The sequence below is a fragment of the Pseudonaja textilis genome, chromosome 1 (genome assembly GCF_049901715.1).
Source record: "Pseudonaja textilis isolate UNSWEBS1 chromosome 1, rPseTex1.2, whole genome shotgun sequence".
In the NCBI taxonomy this organism is placed as follows: Eukaryota; Metazoa; Chordata; class Lepidosauria; order Squamata; family Elapidae; genus Pseudonaja; species Pseudonaja textilis.
In genome coordinates, this window is record NC_141990.1 from 161582331 (window position 1) to 161599193 (window position 16863).

General features: G+C 37.7%; 1 protein-coding gene across 1 annotated transcript in view; it reads right to left on the bottom strand.

Moving 5' to 3' along the window:
* Nucleotides 1-1446: 1446 nt before the first annotated feature.
* The window catches only part of RBM44 (RNA binding motif protein 44), a 40652-nt gene continuing 25235 nt past the window's right edge, over nucleotides 1447-16863 (bottom strand). Inside the window, exons 7-10 of the mRNA XM_087923694.1 lie at nucleotides 16740-16813; nucleotides 9432-9870; nucleotides 1676-1821; nucleotides 1447-1594 (exon numbers count right to left, since the gene is read on the bottom strand). Of these exons, the coding sequence (XP_087779820.1) occupies nucleotides 1447-1594; nucleotides 1676-1821; nucleotides 9432-9870; nucleotides 16740-16813 (807 nt within the window). The remainder of the gene's footprint in view (nucleotides 1595-1675; nucleotides 1822-9431; nucleotides 9871-16739; nucleotides 16814-16863) is intronic.

The following is a 16863-nucleotide window of genomic DNA, read 5'->3' on the forward strand; positions in this document are numbered from 1 at the left end:
ATACTATTTTAAATATCATAGTTTGCTTCTAAAACACTAATACAATTTTATATCCATTTTCTTAAATGTAAATATTTTAGCGAATGTAGAACCACAAATACAGAAAGATTGCACCTTGCCCAGAACAAATTAGGAGTTAACCTAAAGCCTAGTTGGTCATTGAACTTACAACATTCTGTCATGTGAATACCAATAAAAAAAAAATAGACCGGTAAATCCAATCTCACTCCATGTTTACAATGCAAGAGAATTCTCTGCTTCATGTGAATACAGCCAAGTGTCAAGAATAACTGTAAGGGCTTGCCTCTTCTGCTCAAGAAAGCAGAACTCTTGAAACAGGCATTATTTCAAAAGGAAACTTTTATTGAGGGAAAGTGATAGTAAGGAAAGCAAGGCAGGATCTGAAGTTCCAGCTGAAAAACCTGTTAGATTAAACATTGCAGGAAACCTGTCCCATATGTCCAGTCCAAGCTGAGCCAGCCCACAGGGGTGAAGTTGTTATGAGAACTTGAGATAAGAAAGATGATAAGAAGTTGTTCTCAGGTGTCACTTTGCAGTTCCTTTGGAGCTGAGACAAAACAGATGGCCCCAAGTAATTCCCTCCCTCCTCCCTTCCCCAAGCAGGTCCACAAAGTGACAGGAAAGCCAGAAGCAGGAAAGGGGTTGTAAAAGAGTATCCGGGGGCCCCTCCCCACCAGAATGGCAGTGTCCCAATAGGGTTCTATAGGACCTGACAGTAACACTAATTTACTTTCCTAAATCACTTAAGTGACTGTCTTCATTATCAGTAATAGCAAATAAATTGCTGATACCTTTCATCATCTTTCAAAGGAGAAAATTTTCAGCACTACAAATGAAACATCTCTTAGGAAAACCATGCTTGATTGAGTACCTCTCTGGAATGTTGTGACTAATTAAAGTTTCCCATTAATCCTAGTAGACACTAATAACAATATTTTATTAGTTGTCTCCATTTATTTCAACTAAAAATACATATTCCAGAACTAGGTGTAATTGTCTAGGTGACATCTCTTGATCCTGATGCAGACTAGGTTTGATTTTTCCCCCCCACAGCTATACCATCCAATTGGGTCATGTTCAGTTTTTGATCCACCAAGACACCCACATCTTTTCATATCTACTATTGTCTGAAATATTTCCTTGCTTGATTTTTCCTATCTTCCCATTTTCCCTCAGTATGGTGGCTACTTAGTATGAATTTCACACCTTTGAATTTCAAGGTCTTTGGCTTTTAATTAAAACTAGTTTTATGTCCTGATACTAAGCTAATTATTTACAGTAGTAAAACACTTGAATTACATAGGCATTTACTTCCAAAATGTTTAGTATTAAAATACAAATGTAAAATGCAGCAGGGGTAGAAATTCATTACAACTCAGACTTGTAAAATGTACATTTCAATACATTGTCAAGGTACTCACTTGTTTATTTCTCAGATTCCTTTTTTTCTGATTGTGATGCCCATTTTTTATTCAGGAGAGATGATGTCATTTGAATAATTGTGCTTAAGGGCAAACCACTAAGTTGACTCTTGTTTTCTTTTATCTCTACCAAAGCAGCCAAAATGTTGTCTCTAAAATAAAATAATGAGAACCTTCAAGATCAGCTTGATAAATATATTCCTACAAATATCACCTCTGAATTACACACTTACCTAGTAATCTGTGGATATAACTCTTCCAGTTTCTTTACTACTTTGCGGAAACTTCTTAAGTTTAATGTATTTGGAGTTATAAAAGTAGAAGATGGATTTGGAGTAAACTGTATTGAGCCAAATGGCAAGAGGCTGTCTGCAATATCCTAAATACCAAATAAACAAAAACTGTAGTTGTATTCAAGATTAAAGTATTAATGCTCTTGTTATGGAAACTGTCATTTAAATAATGCTGTAACATTAGAAAGAACATAATTGAAGTTTTCGGAAATAAGACCTTCTTTTATATATTCAATACAACCGAACTGATTAACGTTTTTCACATGCTTTATAGACATGGCAGTTTTAAAAGGTTAATTGGATTATCTAAAATGTTCCCTTTCAATTAAATTCCATTCAATCTAGAAATTTCTTCAATAGTATACAGTAAGTATAGCAATTGTTACAATAGAATCAGCCAATCAGAATAGAGCTGGAAAGGACCTTGGAAGTCTTCTAGTCCAACCCCCTCCTCATTGCAGGAGACCTTATACCATTTCAGACAAGTAACTGTCCAGTCTCTTTCTTAAAAACCTCCAGTGATGAAGCAGCTACAAGCCAGATCATTGTCCTCAATGTTAAGAAGTTTCTCATTAGTTCCAGGTTGCTTCTCTGCTTGACTAGTTTCCATCCATTGTTTCTAGACCTGCCTACAGGTGCTTTGGTAAATAAGTTGACCCCCTCCATTTTCAGGCAAACTCTCAAATACTGGAATACTATCATGTCACCCCTGGTCCTTTTTTCTACACTAGCAAACTCAAATCCTGCAACCGTTCATGTTTTAGTTTCCAAGTCTTTAATATCAGTTGTTCTTTGCACTTTTTCCCAAAGTCTCAACATTTTTTGTAATGTGGTGACCAAAACTAGATTCCAGGTATAGCCTTACTAAGACTTTATAAAGCAGTACTAATACTTCACATGATTTTGATTCTATGCCTGTTTATACAATCAAGGATTTCATTACCCTTTTTGCCTGCTGAAGCACACTGCTGATTCATATTTAAGTGATTGTCCACTAGGACTCCAAGGTCTCTCTCACAGTTACTGTTTTTGAGCCGGGGTTCACCTAATCTCTACTTGTACCTTTTGTTTTCCCTGCCTAAGTATAAAACCTTGCTTTTCTCCACATTAAATTTCATGTTGTATAGGGCCCATTCTTCAAGGTTGTTAAGATCTTTTTGGATCCAGAATTTGTCTTCTAGCGTGTTGACTATTCCTGGCAGCTCTGAGTCATCTGCAAATTTGATGAGTTCCCCTTCTATTCCCCTCATCCAAGTCATTTATGAAGATATTGAAGAATACTGGACCTAAGATGGAATTCTGTGACACCCCACTGCTTACTTCCCTCCATGTAGATGTAGTACCATTAAGGACTATTTGTTGAGTACGGTTTGTCAGCAAGTTACAAATCCATCGGGTGGTGATGCTGTCTGTCCCAGGGGTCGCCAACCTTTTGGACCTCAGGGACCACCAAACTCATAATTTTAAATCCCAGGGGCCAATAACCGGTTCTGTGGGTGTGGCCTCATTTGTGGGTATGGTTTGGTGGTCATGTGACTGGCTGGGCATGGCTTGTATGTAAATATTATAAATATTTATATAAATATTGAATTTTTTATAAAAAAAGAGCAAAATCAGGCAAAGCAGGCAGGCAGATTGAGTTGCTCACAGAACCATTTAGTGATCTATCTATCTGCCATTGGCTAGCTCAGTCTGTCACATAAAATTTGCTTGCCCTGAGTCTGCACTAAATAATAGAACCTTCAGTCCTATGGGAGGTTCAGCTGTGCTTAAAAGCAGAGCCAAAGATCTAAAGACTAGCTAGAAAGCAAGAAATACAACCATTTCCTGCTTCCTAGCTAATCTAAATCTCCCAGCACAGCAAAACAGCTGATGATCGGGGGAAAAATAAGGAAAAATACCAATTTAGCAGGCAAGTTTGCCAGGTAAGGAGTGAGTAGGAGATGAGGTTCCTGCAGGCCATATGGGTGGCACAGCCTTGCGTTTGTGCGCAGCCTGGATTAATTGCTTTGGGGGGGGTGCTCTGGGGGTGAGATTTCTCTGTGGCCCACAAGTGGGCCGTGGTCCACCGGTTGCCGACCACTGGTCTATCCCACATTTTTCTAGCTTAACAAGAAATAGGTTGTGATCTACTTTGTCGAATGCCTTGCTGAAGACTAGATATACTATGTCCACAACATTTCATACTTTGTCAAAGAATGAAATAAGGTTGGTTTGGCATGATCTATTTTTAACAAACCCATGGTGGCTTTTAGTTATAATTTTGTTTCTAGATGTTGGCAGATCTGCTTTTTGATTATTTTTTCCAGTATCTTCCCAGGTATTGATGTTAGGCTGATTGGTCTGTAGTTTCCTGGGTCTATTTTCTCCCACTTTTATGAAGAAGGGAATTATATCAGCTCTTTTCCGATCTCAGGTAATTCCCTGGTGTTCCAGGATTTTTGAAAGATATGGTACAATGGTTCTGAGATACCATCTGCCAACTCCTTCAGAACTCTGGGATGTAAACCATCAGATCTCAGTGATTTATATTCATCAACGTCAGACAGCTATTCTCTTACCATTTTCTTCCTTATTTTAATTTTATTTCTAGTCTGTCTTTTACATTTAGGTTTTTGGTAGGTTGGGCTAGTTTCTTTTTGCGTGAAGACTAGAGATGGAAAGGCCTGGAAAAAAACCTGAAAAATTGAGAAAAAACAGGTTTTTTTCCCTGTTTTTTTTTTTTCAAAGCTGCTTTTTCCAGAAAAAATGAGATTTTGTTTTTGGCAAAATCTTAAATTATTGCAAGTTTTCTCGGCTGAAGACAAGCAAATGCTGGAATACAATTCAAGTAATATTGTAATTCTCAATACAGTTCTCAAACAAGTAAAATATGCATTTATGCCACTAGGGGCGCACTACAGGGAACAGGCTCCAGTTTAGTTTGCTTGTGTACCTCGGACCTCCTACAGTTGAGTAATTGTTGGTATACAGTAGATGATAGTTTCTGTCCTCCTCTCAGGCCTTAACCGACAAGTAAGAGGGTAAATTTATCTGACAAATTAGTTTCTCTTTTATAACCCTTAAATGATTCCTATTAATGATCTCCACCATCACAGTACAGTAAAATGGTGAGACCAACATCTAGAGTTTGGAAACATTTTCACAGTGCAATTTTTGCTGAAAGCAAAGCTGCAATTTGCAAATATTGTGAGAATTCTTTTCTAAGTGCTACAAGGATGACAAAACACATCGTTGCATGCCAGAAGTGCCCTGAAGATATTAAAAAATACTTTATGGAATTAAATGATGAGGAGCAGAATGAAAGTGCAAATATTTGTTCTCATTCCAAAACACTTTTTTGCTGGTTCTGGATTATCACAAAGTGTTTCTTAACCAGCAGCACCTTAAGTAAGGAAGTGTTGCAAACCACTGCCTCACAAAAATACACAATACTCTCATTTATAGATAAAATGACACCTGAAAATCAGGAGAAAATTGACCACGCTCTTGCAAGAGCAATATCTGCTTCTGGATCAGCATTGTCAATAACTGAAAATGCATATTGGCAGGAAACTTAAATTATTACTATCATCATGCCATTTGCCAAGCAGACATTCCTTACCAAGTCTCTTTTGGAGTCAGAATATGAGCGTGTGATGGAATCTGTACAAGGAAAAATCAGTGAAGTACTATGTCTTGCAGTTCTTACAGATGGACAAATGTTCAGGGAGAAGGAATCATCAACTTTGTGATAACACCTCAACCAATCTTTTACAGAAGTATTGAAACTGGAGAGAACAGACATACTGCAAGTATATCAGCAGTGGAAATGTTCAGTTTTAGAGAAAATTGAGAGTGGTTTAAGTATTTGCTTTGCTGACTGACAATGCAAGTACTATGAAAGCTGCATGGGAAATCATAATGGACAAGTATCCACATATTACTGCAATAGGATGTGCATCTCATGAATTAAACTTAATGACTTTATGAAACTGGACACCTTTCGAAGACAACTACAATAAATTACTAATACAAATAAAAAAGGATCTGGAGAACTTGGGAAAATTGCAATTATCATTAATTGGGAGAATAGTGATGGTTTAAATGAATACATTACCAAAAATTATATTCCTGTTTCTAACCATACTGATAAAATTAGAGAAAAACTTCTTTAAGGAACTGAATAAAATGATAGTGAAGTTTGTTTGGCTAGGGAAAAAACCGAGAATAAAATTAAAAGTGCATTAGGATAATAGACTTAGAGGAGGATTTAGACTCCCAGACTGGGAGCTTTATTACCAAGCAGCAGTTCTGACCTGGATAAGAGACTGGATAGAATTAAAAAAGAAAGAGTATTAACGATTGAGGGACATGATTTACAACTGGGATGGCACACCTTTATTTGGGAAGATAAAAATAAATCACAGATGTATTTCCAAAGACATCTAATTAGAAATGCGCTTCTGTATATCTGGAGGAAAATTAAGAGACTTCATTATATGAAAATACCAAATTGGCTATCTACAAGGGAGATTAGGATATATCCCAACTTAAAAGACCTAAATAAAATGGTAACCTATAAAGATTTATTAGATGAACAAGGGAAACTAAAGACAAAACAGGAATTAAAATCCCAAGAAATAGAGATAGATTGGTGGCCATATCTCCAAATTCAGGTGATACAAAAAAGATTTGGAACAATATAGGTTTTATACAGAACAACAAGAATTTGATAAAATATTACAGGGACCACGAGAGAAAATGATAAATAAATTATACAATTATTTTTTGAGAATTAAGTTGGAAGAAGAAATCATCAAAGAAAATGTGATAATTTGGGCAAATTTTTTTGGCTACAACATTGAATTAGAACATTGGGAAAAATTATGGGGAAAAAATTATAAACTAACAATGGCGGCATCATATAAGGAGAACCTATATAAAATGTTCTACTGATGGTATTTACCCCCAGCAAGATGAGCGAAAATGTACCCTAATAGATCAGCGGCATGCTGGAGGTACAAACATAAACAAGGAACATTTTTTCACATGTGGTGGACATGTCAAGAAGCAAAGAAGTATTGGATAAGGATAAAGAAATGGCTCAAGATCATTAAGCAAAAAATTGAGTGTAAACTGGAATTGTTTTTGCACAACACTGGAAACAGACCAATACCCCTACAGAAGATATGGTGATAAAAAAAAGTGCTTGAATGTGCAGAGATGGATAAATTAACAATGGAGTTAAAAGACAAGAAGGAAACAGATTATTATAAGATTTGGGACATACAGTATGAGTGGCTAGAGGAGAAAGATAAAGAATATGTATAAAAATTACTTAAGAGTAGCAGGAAATGTATATATAAGTTATTATAAAAAGGTAAATATAAATATAAGAATATTAGAGAAATATATCAGGAATTGAAAATAAAAATATAACTACGTAAATAGGAAAGAAGCCGACTCTGAAGCACTGTCAAACATAGAAATGTGGTGTAAATGTTTGAAAAATGTGTAATAAAGATTAAAAAATAAAAAGACATTTATCACCTCTTTAAAAAAAAGAAAAGAAACTGGACACCTTTCAAAGAATTTAAAGAAGAGCTTAAAAAATTTATCAAATATGTAAATGCTACGCCGTGTTGTCACCACAGTCTTCAAGAAGAAGCAAGAAAAAAAAGCACAGAATAAAATAGTGACATTGAAGTTCTGTAGTAAAACACATTAGGGTGGAGTGGTGATCTCCTTTGAAAGTCTACTAAAAAACAAAAAGCTCTTCAAGCAACAGTAATAATTGAGGATCTTAAAATTACCAGAAATATAAGGAACACTGTAGTAGATGAGTACATGTTTTGGGTTCAGATTTTAACACCATTTTTTTTCATGAATGCGTGAATCTGAATCAGCAGCCCTGCACTTCTAGAAAACTGAGCAAAGATGATCAATATGGGAGAAGGAAGCTTACATGGTGTGCTGAGCACTTCTAACCTGCAGGCATTTCCTTGAAGGCAGCAAAGTGCCGTTTGAAGTGTGGACTGACCACAAGAACCTAGAGACATTAAAAACCCAATGGAGGCTATCTCCTAAGCAGGTGCAATGGGTACAATATTTTAACTGGTTTATCTTCATGTTGTGCTACCTCCCAGGGGGATAAGAAATTCTTGGTCTTGATGCTTTATCCTGAATGGCTCAATACAATTGTCCTAAGGCAGAAGTAGTCAAACTTCTGCTCCCATCCAGTTAATTGGCTGCCCAAGTCATTAGCTGAGCTCAAGTGAAAGAGAAATGACACATTGACAAGGTGACAGCTATACTTAAAAGACACTCTAAAATCCAACAAATGGTTTCAAAATCATGAGAACATTTGCTCACTCCAGGATGGATTAGCCTGGGTAGGGGATAAAAGATGTGTCAGAGAGCCAGAGACTGATGGTCTTGGGAAAGAATCCAAGTCTGCTGGACATTTTGGTTTTGCATTTAATCAAGAGATGGTTTTGCCATCTCTGAAAAAAGACATTGAAAGCTATGTGGCAAATTGCCCTGTCTGCACCTCTACCAAGTGACAGCACGGAAAGCCTCAGGACTCCTCCAACCAGAAAGAAAGCTATAGTCCTACCTATCAAAAACGTAACTGTAAAAGACAGACTAGAAATAAAAGTTAAAATAAGAAAAATAAATAAATAAATTGTAAGAGAACACCTGTCTGATCTTGATGAACATAAATCACCAGGACCTGATGGATTACATCCCAGAGTTCTAAAGGAGCTAGCAGATGTCATCTCAGAATCACTGTACCACATCTTGGAAATCCTGGAACATCGTGGAACTACCAGAGGGAAAAAAAAGACCCATGAAACTACAGACCAATCAGCCTAACATCAATACCCAGGAACATACTGGAAATATAATAAAAAAACAGATCTGCCAACATCTAGAAATGAGTAAAATAATAACTAGAAGTCAGCATGGGTTTGTTAAAAACAGATTATGTCAAACCAATCTTAGTCTTCAGAACAGTGATTAAATTACTAGACCAGTGAAATAGTGTCAATGCAATATACTTAAGACTTCAGCAAGGACTTCCGGTTTGATGGCATGGTGTGATCAACATAGGGGAGTGGGATTCTGCATCCCCGTGCAAAATCCTCTTTGTTGGAGGGCCCTCCAGGGGCTAAGTAACCCTGTAGGGGTGACAGATAAAGAGGGGCACCCTGCTGGTTGCGGAGAGCCTTGGCTCTCCTGCTGAACCCAAGGTTTTTCCCTCAGTCCCAATCAAGTTTAGACTTCCTGCCAGCTTCCCCACTGACTTATGGAAAGCTGCCAGGGAGTGTTGAAAATGATGATCATGTGAGCAAGACCGAACATTGCACCACTGAAGTAGCCACAACTTTACAAAATTTCAATCCCATGGGATTAATGGATTTTGACACAAATTAACCCTTTGGTTAAAAAACTGTTGCCTTATGATGCACCATTTTGTCCAATTGAAAGTTACCACAGACAGAAACAAGAGTTTAGTCATATATAGATGCTGATTAACTTAAGTATTAATAAAAATTAGTATTGAAGGCACTTAATCATTGCTTAACGCATTAAGATAAATTATGACCTCAGAAGACCTGCACTTATCAGTTAACAAAGCTTATCTATACTAAACCTTGCAATAGATACAGGTAAGTCTTTATGTTCTGATATGCAATCTCATAAAAGTTACCTTTTGATCTACTTCAAAGGATGCTTTTTTTGGTGAAGAAAATACAGTGTCAGAATTGGGCACTTTGGAAGAGCCTGAAGCACAAAGGAGCACTTCTGGAGAACCTGAGGCAGGTCTGAAAACATTTGTTAATGGCAAAGCAGACAATGACGACTTCAAATCATCTTTGGAGACATCAGACATTTTTAAAGTGAAAGGATCATCTGGAGGCAGTATCAGTGTAGCATCAGAGTTTTTCTGATAGTTGGTTCTCTTTTTAGATAGGGGCTCATGATTTTCAAACTTTTGTTTCATACAGTTTTGATTCTCTTGGATTCCTTTTTCTCCAATTGTCCTTTCAAGCTGAACTTTTATTGCTTTTCCTTTTATTTTTCTCCCATTCATTTCTTTCACAGCCAGCTTTGCATCGCAGGCTGTTTTAAAAGTAAGAGATGCATACCTAAAATGTAAAATATATGCAAAATTAAAAAAAAATACTTTCATTTCATTAAGTAAATATAGGAAACTAGCTCAATACCCATGCTTCGCTACAAAACTGTGTGGTCAGGCTAGTTTTTGGGGAGAAAAATAAGGGGGGAAAATTCTACCTCTGCCTACCAGCATCCATTCACCTGGCTAGCATCCTGTCAGTGTGTGAGAGTTGAGGACTGTTTGGAAACTGAAACAGTATTTGCTGAGTGAGCAAGGAGACAGCAAGGAGCCTGGGCATGGCTTAGCTCAACTATTCTGTACTAAAGCTGCTTGGTGCTGTGAAACTGAAACTTAGACTCCTCTCCTCTGCTTGTGTTTTGCATTTGGAACAGATTTCTTTTCAGGTGGGAAGAGGGAGTAGAACTCCTTAGCATCAGAATGTGTTAATAATAATATATGAAATACTAATGATCTGATGGTCATTTTGAAAAATCCTTTCTTAGTAAGCACCTAGAAGCCAAGAGGAGCATACGTGCCGAATTTCAAGTTTGTAGGCTTTATGGTTCTGGAGATTTTGTGATGATATGTGAGTGGTATTTCACTTTTTAAAATATATATATAGATGATGACTAATACATCGCGTTAAATTCATTACATTTATTTTGCCTTTCAGAAAGTTTCTTTTAACAAGTGAGGATGGATACTGCCAGGTAAAGATTAATTCTTTCTTCCGTGGAAGGTGAACAAAAACTTAAAAAAAACAAACCTAGAATCATAGAGGGACTTTGGAGATATTCTGCCCAAGGCAGGAGATCCATGCCATCCTGGAACAAATGGATGCCCAATCTTTTTTTGAAAACCTCCAGTAATGAAGAAGCCACAATTCCAGGAGGCAAGCTGTTCTATTCTATCAGGAAGCTTCTCCTTAGTTCCAGGTTGGATGTCTCTTTAATGAGATTCCACCCACTGCTTCTTGTCCTGCTCTCAGATGCTTTGGAGAATAAACAACCCCCTCTTTTCTGTGATGCCCCTCAAGAAAACAGCTATTGTGTCACCCCTAATTCTTCTCTTTGTTAGCTAGATCAGGGGTCGCCAAACTTTTGGACCTCAGGGACCACCAAACTCATAATTTTAAATCCCGCGGACCATTAATATGAATTTGACTGACGGTGACTTGCTGACGTTGGTGGGAAAGAGAGAGATCTGATCTAACCTCGGAGGGCTGGCAGTTATGCGCTCTCTCTCTCTCTCTCTCTCACACACACACACACACACACACCACCCCTTCCAAGGTGGCCATATTCCTAACTTGCTTTTCAGCTCCATTCTCGGGGAGGGAGGGAGGGAGGGGGAGAGAGGGAGAGAGAGAGAGAGAGAGAGAGAGAGAGAGAGAGAGATGGTATTCTGCAGTACCAAATGGATCAGTAGGAAAACGGAGTGGGGGATTTTCCTGCAGACTTTTTTTCTGCAGAGACCCTAGGAAAATCACAAAAAACGTCTGCAGGAAAATCCTCCACACCATTTTCCTACTGATTGATCATTCTTTATTGTCTCCAGCTCCTTTCTCAGGAGGAGGGAAAAAGAGATAAACTTTTGGCTTCATGCAAGGAAAGCAGCAGAAGTCTTTCTTTCTCTCCTCCAAACTCCACCAGAAATGAGTCTTTGGTGCAGCCTCTTGAAGCAGGATGCCTTGCAGGGTCCCAAGGACTCATTTATGGCAGAGATTGGGGGAGAGAAAGAAAGACTTTTTTTGCTTTCCTTGCGTGCAGCGAAAAGCAGAAGAAAGGAGTGGAAAGAAGCAGCCTGGTGGCCAGGCCTCCTCCAATCCAATTCCATCTCTCTGTCTACAGTCGACTTCAATCCTCAGCGGCAACAAGTGTTTATTAGAAATAGAGAAAATATATATATTATTTTGTATTTCATTTTAATTAACTCTATTTCTGAATTCTATTTGTTGGTCAATAATAAAATAAAGTTTTGTTGATGATGATGCTATAAGGCAGTGATGACAAACCTTTTTGTTGTGTGCTGAAAGTGTGTGCACGACGCCCACAGTGCAATGCACCCTCCTGAGCATGCAACACCCCTGCCCTGCCCCAACCCTTACCTGCACTGTGCATGTGCGTGCCTCCCAGCTGAATTTTGGCCCATTTGAGGCTGTTTTCGCCCTCCCAGAGGCTCAAGGGAAGCCTCTGTAGCCTTGGGAAGCTGAAAACAGGCCTGTTTTGGCACTTCCGGTATTTCTGAAAGGCCTGTTTTTCGGCCTCCTGAGGCTGCAGAGTCTTCCCTCGAGCCTCCGGGAAGGCGAAAACGGCCTCAAACAGGCCAAAAATCAGCTGGGAGGCACATGCAGGCACAGTGCAGGTAAGTTTGGCTGGGGCTCACGTGCCTGCACAAATGGCTGTGTGCCACCTGTGGCACGCGTGCCATGGGTTCGCCATCATGGCTATAAGGTAACAGAACCTTGCAAGTCTGAATGCACCTCCATCGTTCCTCCTTTTACTTTCCAGAGAACTAAGGAGGGTCAAGTTTGACTGCTTTCTGAAATCATATTTTTGCTTCAGAGTAAAACTTCTTTTATCTAACTATTGTTTTGTTGTCTTTCCCCTTTGGTTCAAGCTTATTCTTACATCCCATTGCAGGGTATGAAGAGGGTGTATGAGGAGAACAGCTTGTCATTAGCAGTGCAGAAAGCAGACAACTATTTAAATTCTAAGGAAGAGAGGCTTCAGGTCTTCCTGACTGTTTATTATATTAAATACTATTTCTCTACTCATGTCTACTGAGCAATAATCAAGACTGGAAAAATTATATACATCTTATATTTAGATAAGGCTAGCATTCTTTTTGCTGAAGTCATGTGCACATACACGTGGTTGAAGTATAGCTGTATATTCAGTGTTAATCAGTTTAAGTTCACATTTGACTCTACTGACATGAAAACATACACCATATACACAATTATTAGGCAAGTGAGTATTTTGATCACGTCATCATTTTTATGCTTATTTCTACCTCCAAACTGTATAAACTTGAGTGCTTAGTAGATATAAACACATCAGATGATGTGTATTTGTGTAATGAGGGAGGGTGTGGCCTAAAATCAACACTCTATATCAAAGTGCGTATAAACATTAGGTAGCTTCTGTCCCTCAGGCAAAATGGGCCAAAAAAAAGATTTAACTGACTGTGAAAAGTCAAAAATTGTAAAAATTCTTTCAGAGGATGCAGCACTTTTAAAATTGCTAAGATATTGGGACCTGATAACAGAAGCATGAAAACTTTTGTTTAAAATTTTTTAAAAAAACAGAATTGTTGCAGAAAGATATCTCTGATAAACTGAAAGACAAAAAGGATAAGTACAAAAAATGGAAAGAGGAACACATAACTAATATCAACAGATAGCCCAAATCTGCAAAGATGAACTCAGGAAAGCAAAGGCTCAGAATGAACAAAGACATACAACAAAAGTCAAAGATAATAATGTTTCTTTCAACATATAAACAACAAGAAAAAAGTCAAGGAAACAGTCGGTCCACTAAAGAGAGAAGATGGTAAGGAAGTAAGAGGCAGCAGAGAGAAAGCAGAACTGTTTAACTCATTCTTTGCATCAGTCTTCACACAAAGAGAAACTATAACTCAACCTACTAAAATATAACTGTAAAAGACAGACTAGAAATAGAAATTAAAATAAGCAAGACAACGATAAGGGAACACCTGTCTGACCTTGATGAATATACATCACCGGGACCTGATGAATTACATCCAGAATTATGAAGGAGCTGCCAATGTTATCTCAGAACCATTGTGTCGTATTTTTAAAAAATCTTGGAGCACTAGGAAACTATCAGAGGATTAGAAAAATGCTAATGTGGTTCACATCTTCAAAAAAGGGAGAAAACAGACCGAGGAAACTACAGACCAATCAGCCTAACATCAATATCTGGGAATATACTGGAAAAAATATTCAAAAAAGAGATTTGTGAATATTTAGAAAGAAATGTTATAAATTGTAGCCAGCGTGGTTTGTTAAAAAGAGATCATACCAAACCAACCTTATTTCATTCTTTGACAAAGTAACTAAATTAGTAGACCAGTGAAATGCTGTGGACGTAGTATGCTTAGACTTCAGCAAAGCATTTGACAAAATAGACTACAACCTACTTCTTGGTAAGCTAGAGAAATGTGGGATACACAGCACCACCACCAGCTGGATTTGTAACTGCTCAACAAGTAGTTCTTAATGGTACTACATCTTCATGGAGGGGAAATTAGCAGTGGGGTACCATAAGGTTCCATCTTGGGTTCAGCACTCTTCAGTATCTTCATAAATGACTTAAGGGGATAGAAAGAGAACTCATCAAATTTGCTGTTGTCACCAAGCTGGCCAACACTCCAGAAAACAAGCTTGGATCCAAAAACATATTGGCAGACTTGAACAATGGGCCCGATCCAACAAAGAGAAATTTAATGTGAAGAAAAGCAAGGTTTTACACCTGGGCAGGAAAAGTCAAAAGTACAAGTACAGATTAGGCAAACCCTGGCTCAAAAACAGCAACTGTGAGAGGGAACTTGGAGTCCTAGTATACGATCACTTAAACATCAGTCAGCAGTGTGCAGCAGCAGCCAAAACAGCTAATACAATATAAACAGAGGCATAGAATCAAAATCACGTGAAGTATTAGTACCACTTTATAAAGCCTTTTTCAACTTCAAAAGGTGCCCATGCTGTCGCAGCCATGTTTTCATTTCTCAGCTTGCCACAGACTAGCCCCAGATGACCAAACGAAATCGTCCTGTTGGAACCAAGGTCATCTCAACAGATGTTTGGCAATGGTTTGAAGCAGTTGCCATAGAGACACCAGAGAATCTAACTGGACAATGTGACCTGGCTGAAGGAAGGGAGGAAATAATTCATTCTGTAATTAGACGAATATTGTGGGAACTAGCTAGTATTGCTTTTGCATGCAGAAATAATGTGCTCAATAAAGTTATGCTTAAAGAGATCTGGTTGTCTTAACTTGCTAGTTTCGTTGGGTTCATCAGCCTTAATAAGACCCGGAATACTGCATCCAGCTGGAATACTGCAGTTTTAGTCACATTAAAAAAAAGATGTTGAAACTTTGGAAAAAGTACAAAGAAGAGCAACTAAGATGATTAAAGGCTTGGAGACAAATATATGAAGAATGGTTGTAGGATTTGGGTTTGGCTAATCTAGTAAAAAGAAGGATGGGGTGGGGGGAATGATACACCAGTGGAACCCTACCTGTTCCACTACTGGTTCAGTAATCGTGTGCTTGCATGTGTGCACCTAATGCGCGTGCACAGCTTTCCACACACCAGCTGAGGCTTGCAGCACCAATCAGCTGAGAGGATAAAGAAAAGTGAAGGGCGAGTGGGAGGGCCAATCCTGCACATTTCTTTTCTTTCTCTTCTCAGCTGATTGTGGGAGGCTTTTTTTTACTACTCCAGTATTTGAGAAGCTGCCACAAAGAGGGGTCAACTTATTTACCAAAGCACCTGTAGGCAGGACAAGACAGGGCTGGGGGAACGGTAATTTACAACTCTCAGATTGCTGTTAATTAAAAAAAAACTTGTTACTAATTAGCTTAAGCCTCCCCAAGCAGATACCCAGAGAAAGATGGGGGAGGGATTTACAGAACAGCTTGCAACAGTAACAGAGATGGAAGGGACCTTGAGGTCATCTAGTCTAACCCACTGCTCTCATAAAAGAGTATTTCTGATAAATGTCTAACCAGTCTCTTCTTAAAAGCTTCCAGTGATGGGGCACCCACAACTTCTGGAGGGAATTTAAATTTAAAACCTACAAACTACAGCAATATACACTAATTTCCAAAATAAAAGCAAAGAAACACAATAATATAGAATGCTTTGTATAGATGCTGGCTAGCTTTTCTACAAGCAGCTTCAAGGCAAATGCAAACAAACTTTATCTTTGCAAAGTACTGTATTTACAAATACAATAGTTCGCAAACTATAGTAGTTAAAAAGCAGAACAGTTCCCAAAGTGCATACAAACGAACAGTACAGTACTATAGAATAACAAAAAAGAATTTTTTAAAATACTTTCAGAAACAATTCTAGAACTCAATTCTAGCACCAAGTAGCCTCTTTTTGGTCACAGTTTTGTATTTCTAACATAAGTATCCTCTGTAAATAAATTCATTCTTGTGAAAAATGCACTAAATTGAACTTTTGAACCTGGAGGATTACCTATACGCCACTTTGAACAGTGTCTGGGAGACTGTGGTTGTTGCTGCACAAAAAGTTGATCATCAAAAGATCAAGAAACTAACAGACCCCATGAATGGAAGCTTATTGAAAAGTAGGGTGGCTATATTGGTTACATTTTGAAATGTCAGAAATATTTGAGTTGTTTAATTATTCTCACTTTAACAGATGCAAATAAATGAGATGGGCAATTTTTCATTTTTCATATAGTTGCCTAATAATTCTGTATACTAATAAGTTTTCCAATAATTGTGCACAGATAGATATTCTCCTAAGAAAGCCAAAACCTCATTTTTACTTTCTTAAATATTCAAGTTTGAGGTTTATTAACATTTTGGATTGACCAAGCACACTGTAGTTGTTAAATAATAAAATTAATTGTCCAAAATACAACTTGCCTAATAATTGTACAGTGTATACATTTCTAACGAATTGATTAAAGGATATACTTCCTGCCATAAACTACCAACAAATATAGTACTATTGGTAGGAGTAAAGACAATGTCAGAATTTACTATTTTAATAAGTTACTAACTCATTTCTAAAACATGGAAATTCGTAATGTATATAATGTATATCCCTAAATGTTTGGTTCAGACATCCCAACAGTAAGCAGCCACAGACGTGAGAGTACAACATACATACCTGTAATTTTCAGAATAATCACAAACCAAAACCTCAGAAACATTATACTTCTGGAAATGAATCCAAAGATCAACCTGAAATAATCAAGAAGATAGATGTACTTTCACTGTAGCATCAAGTGAAA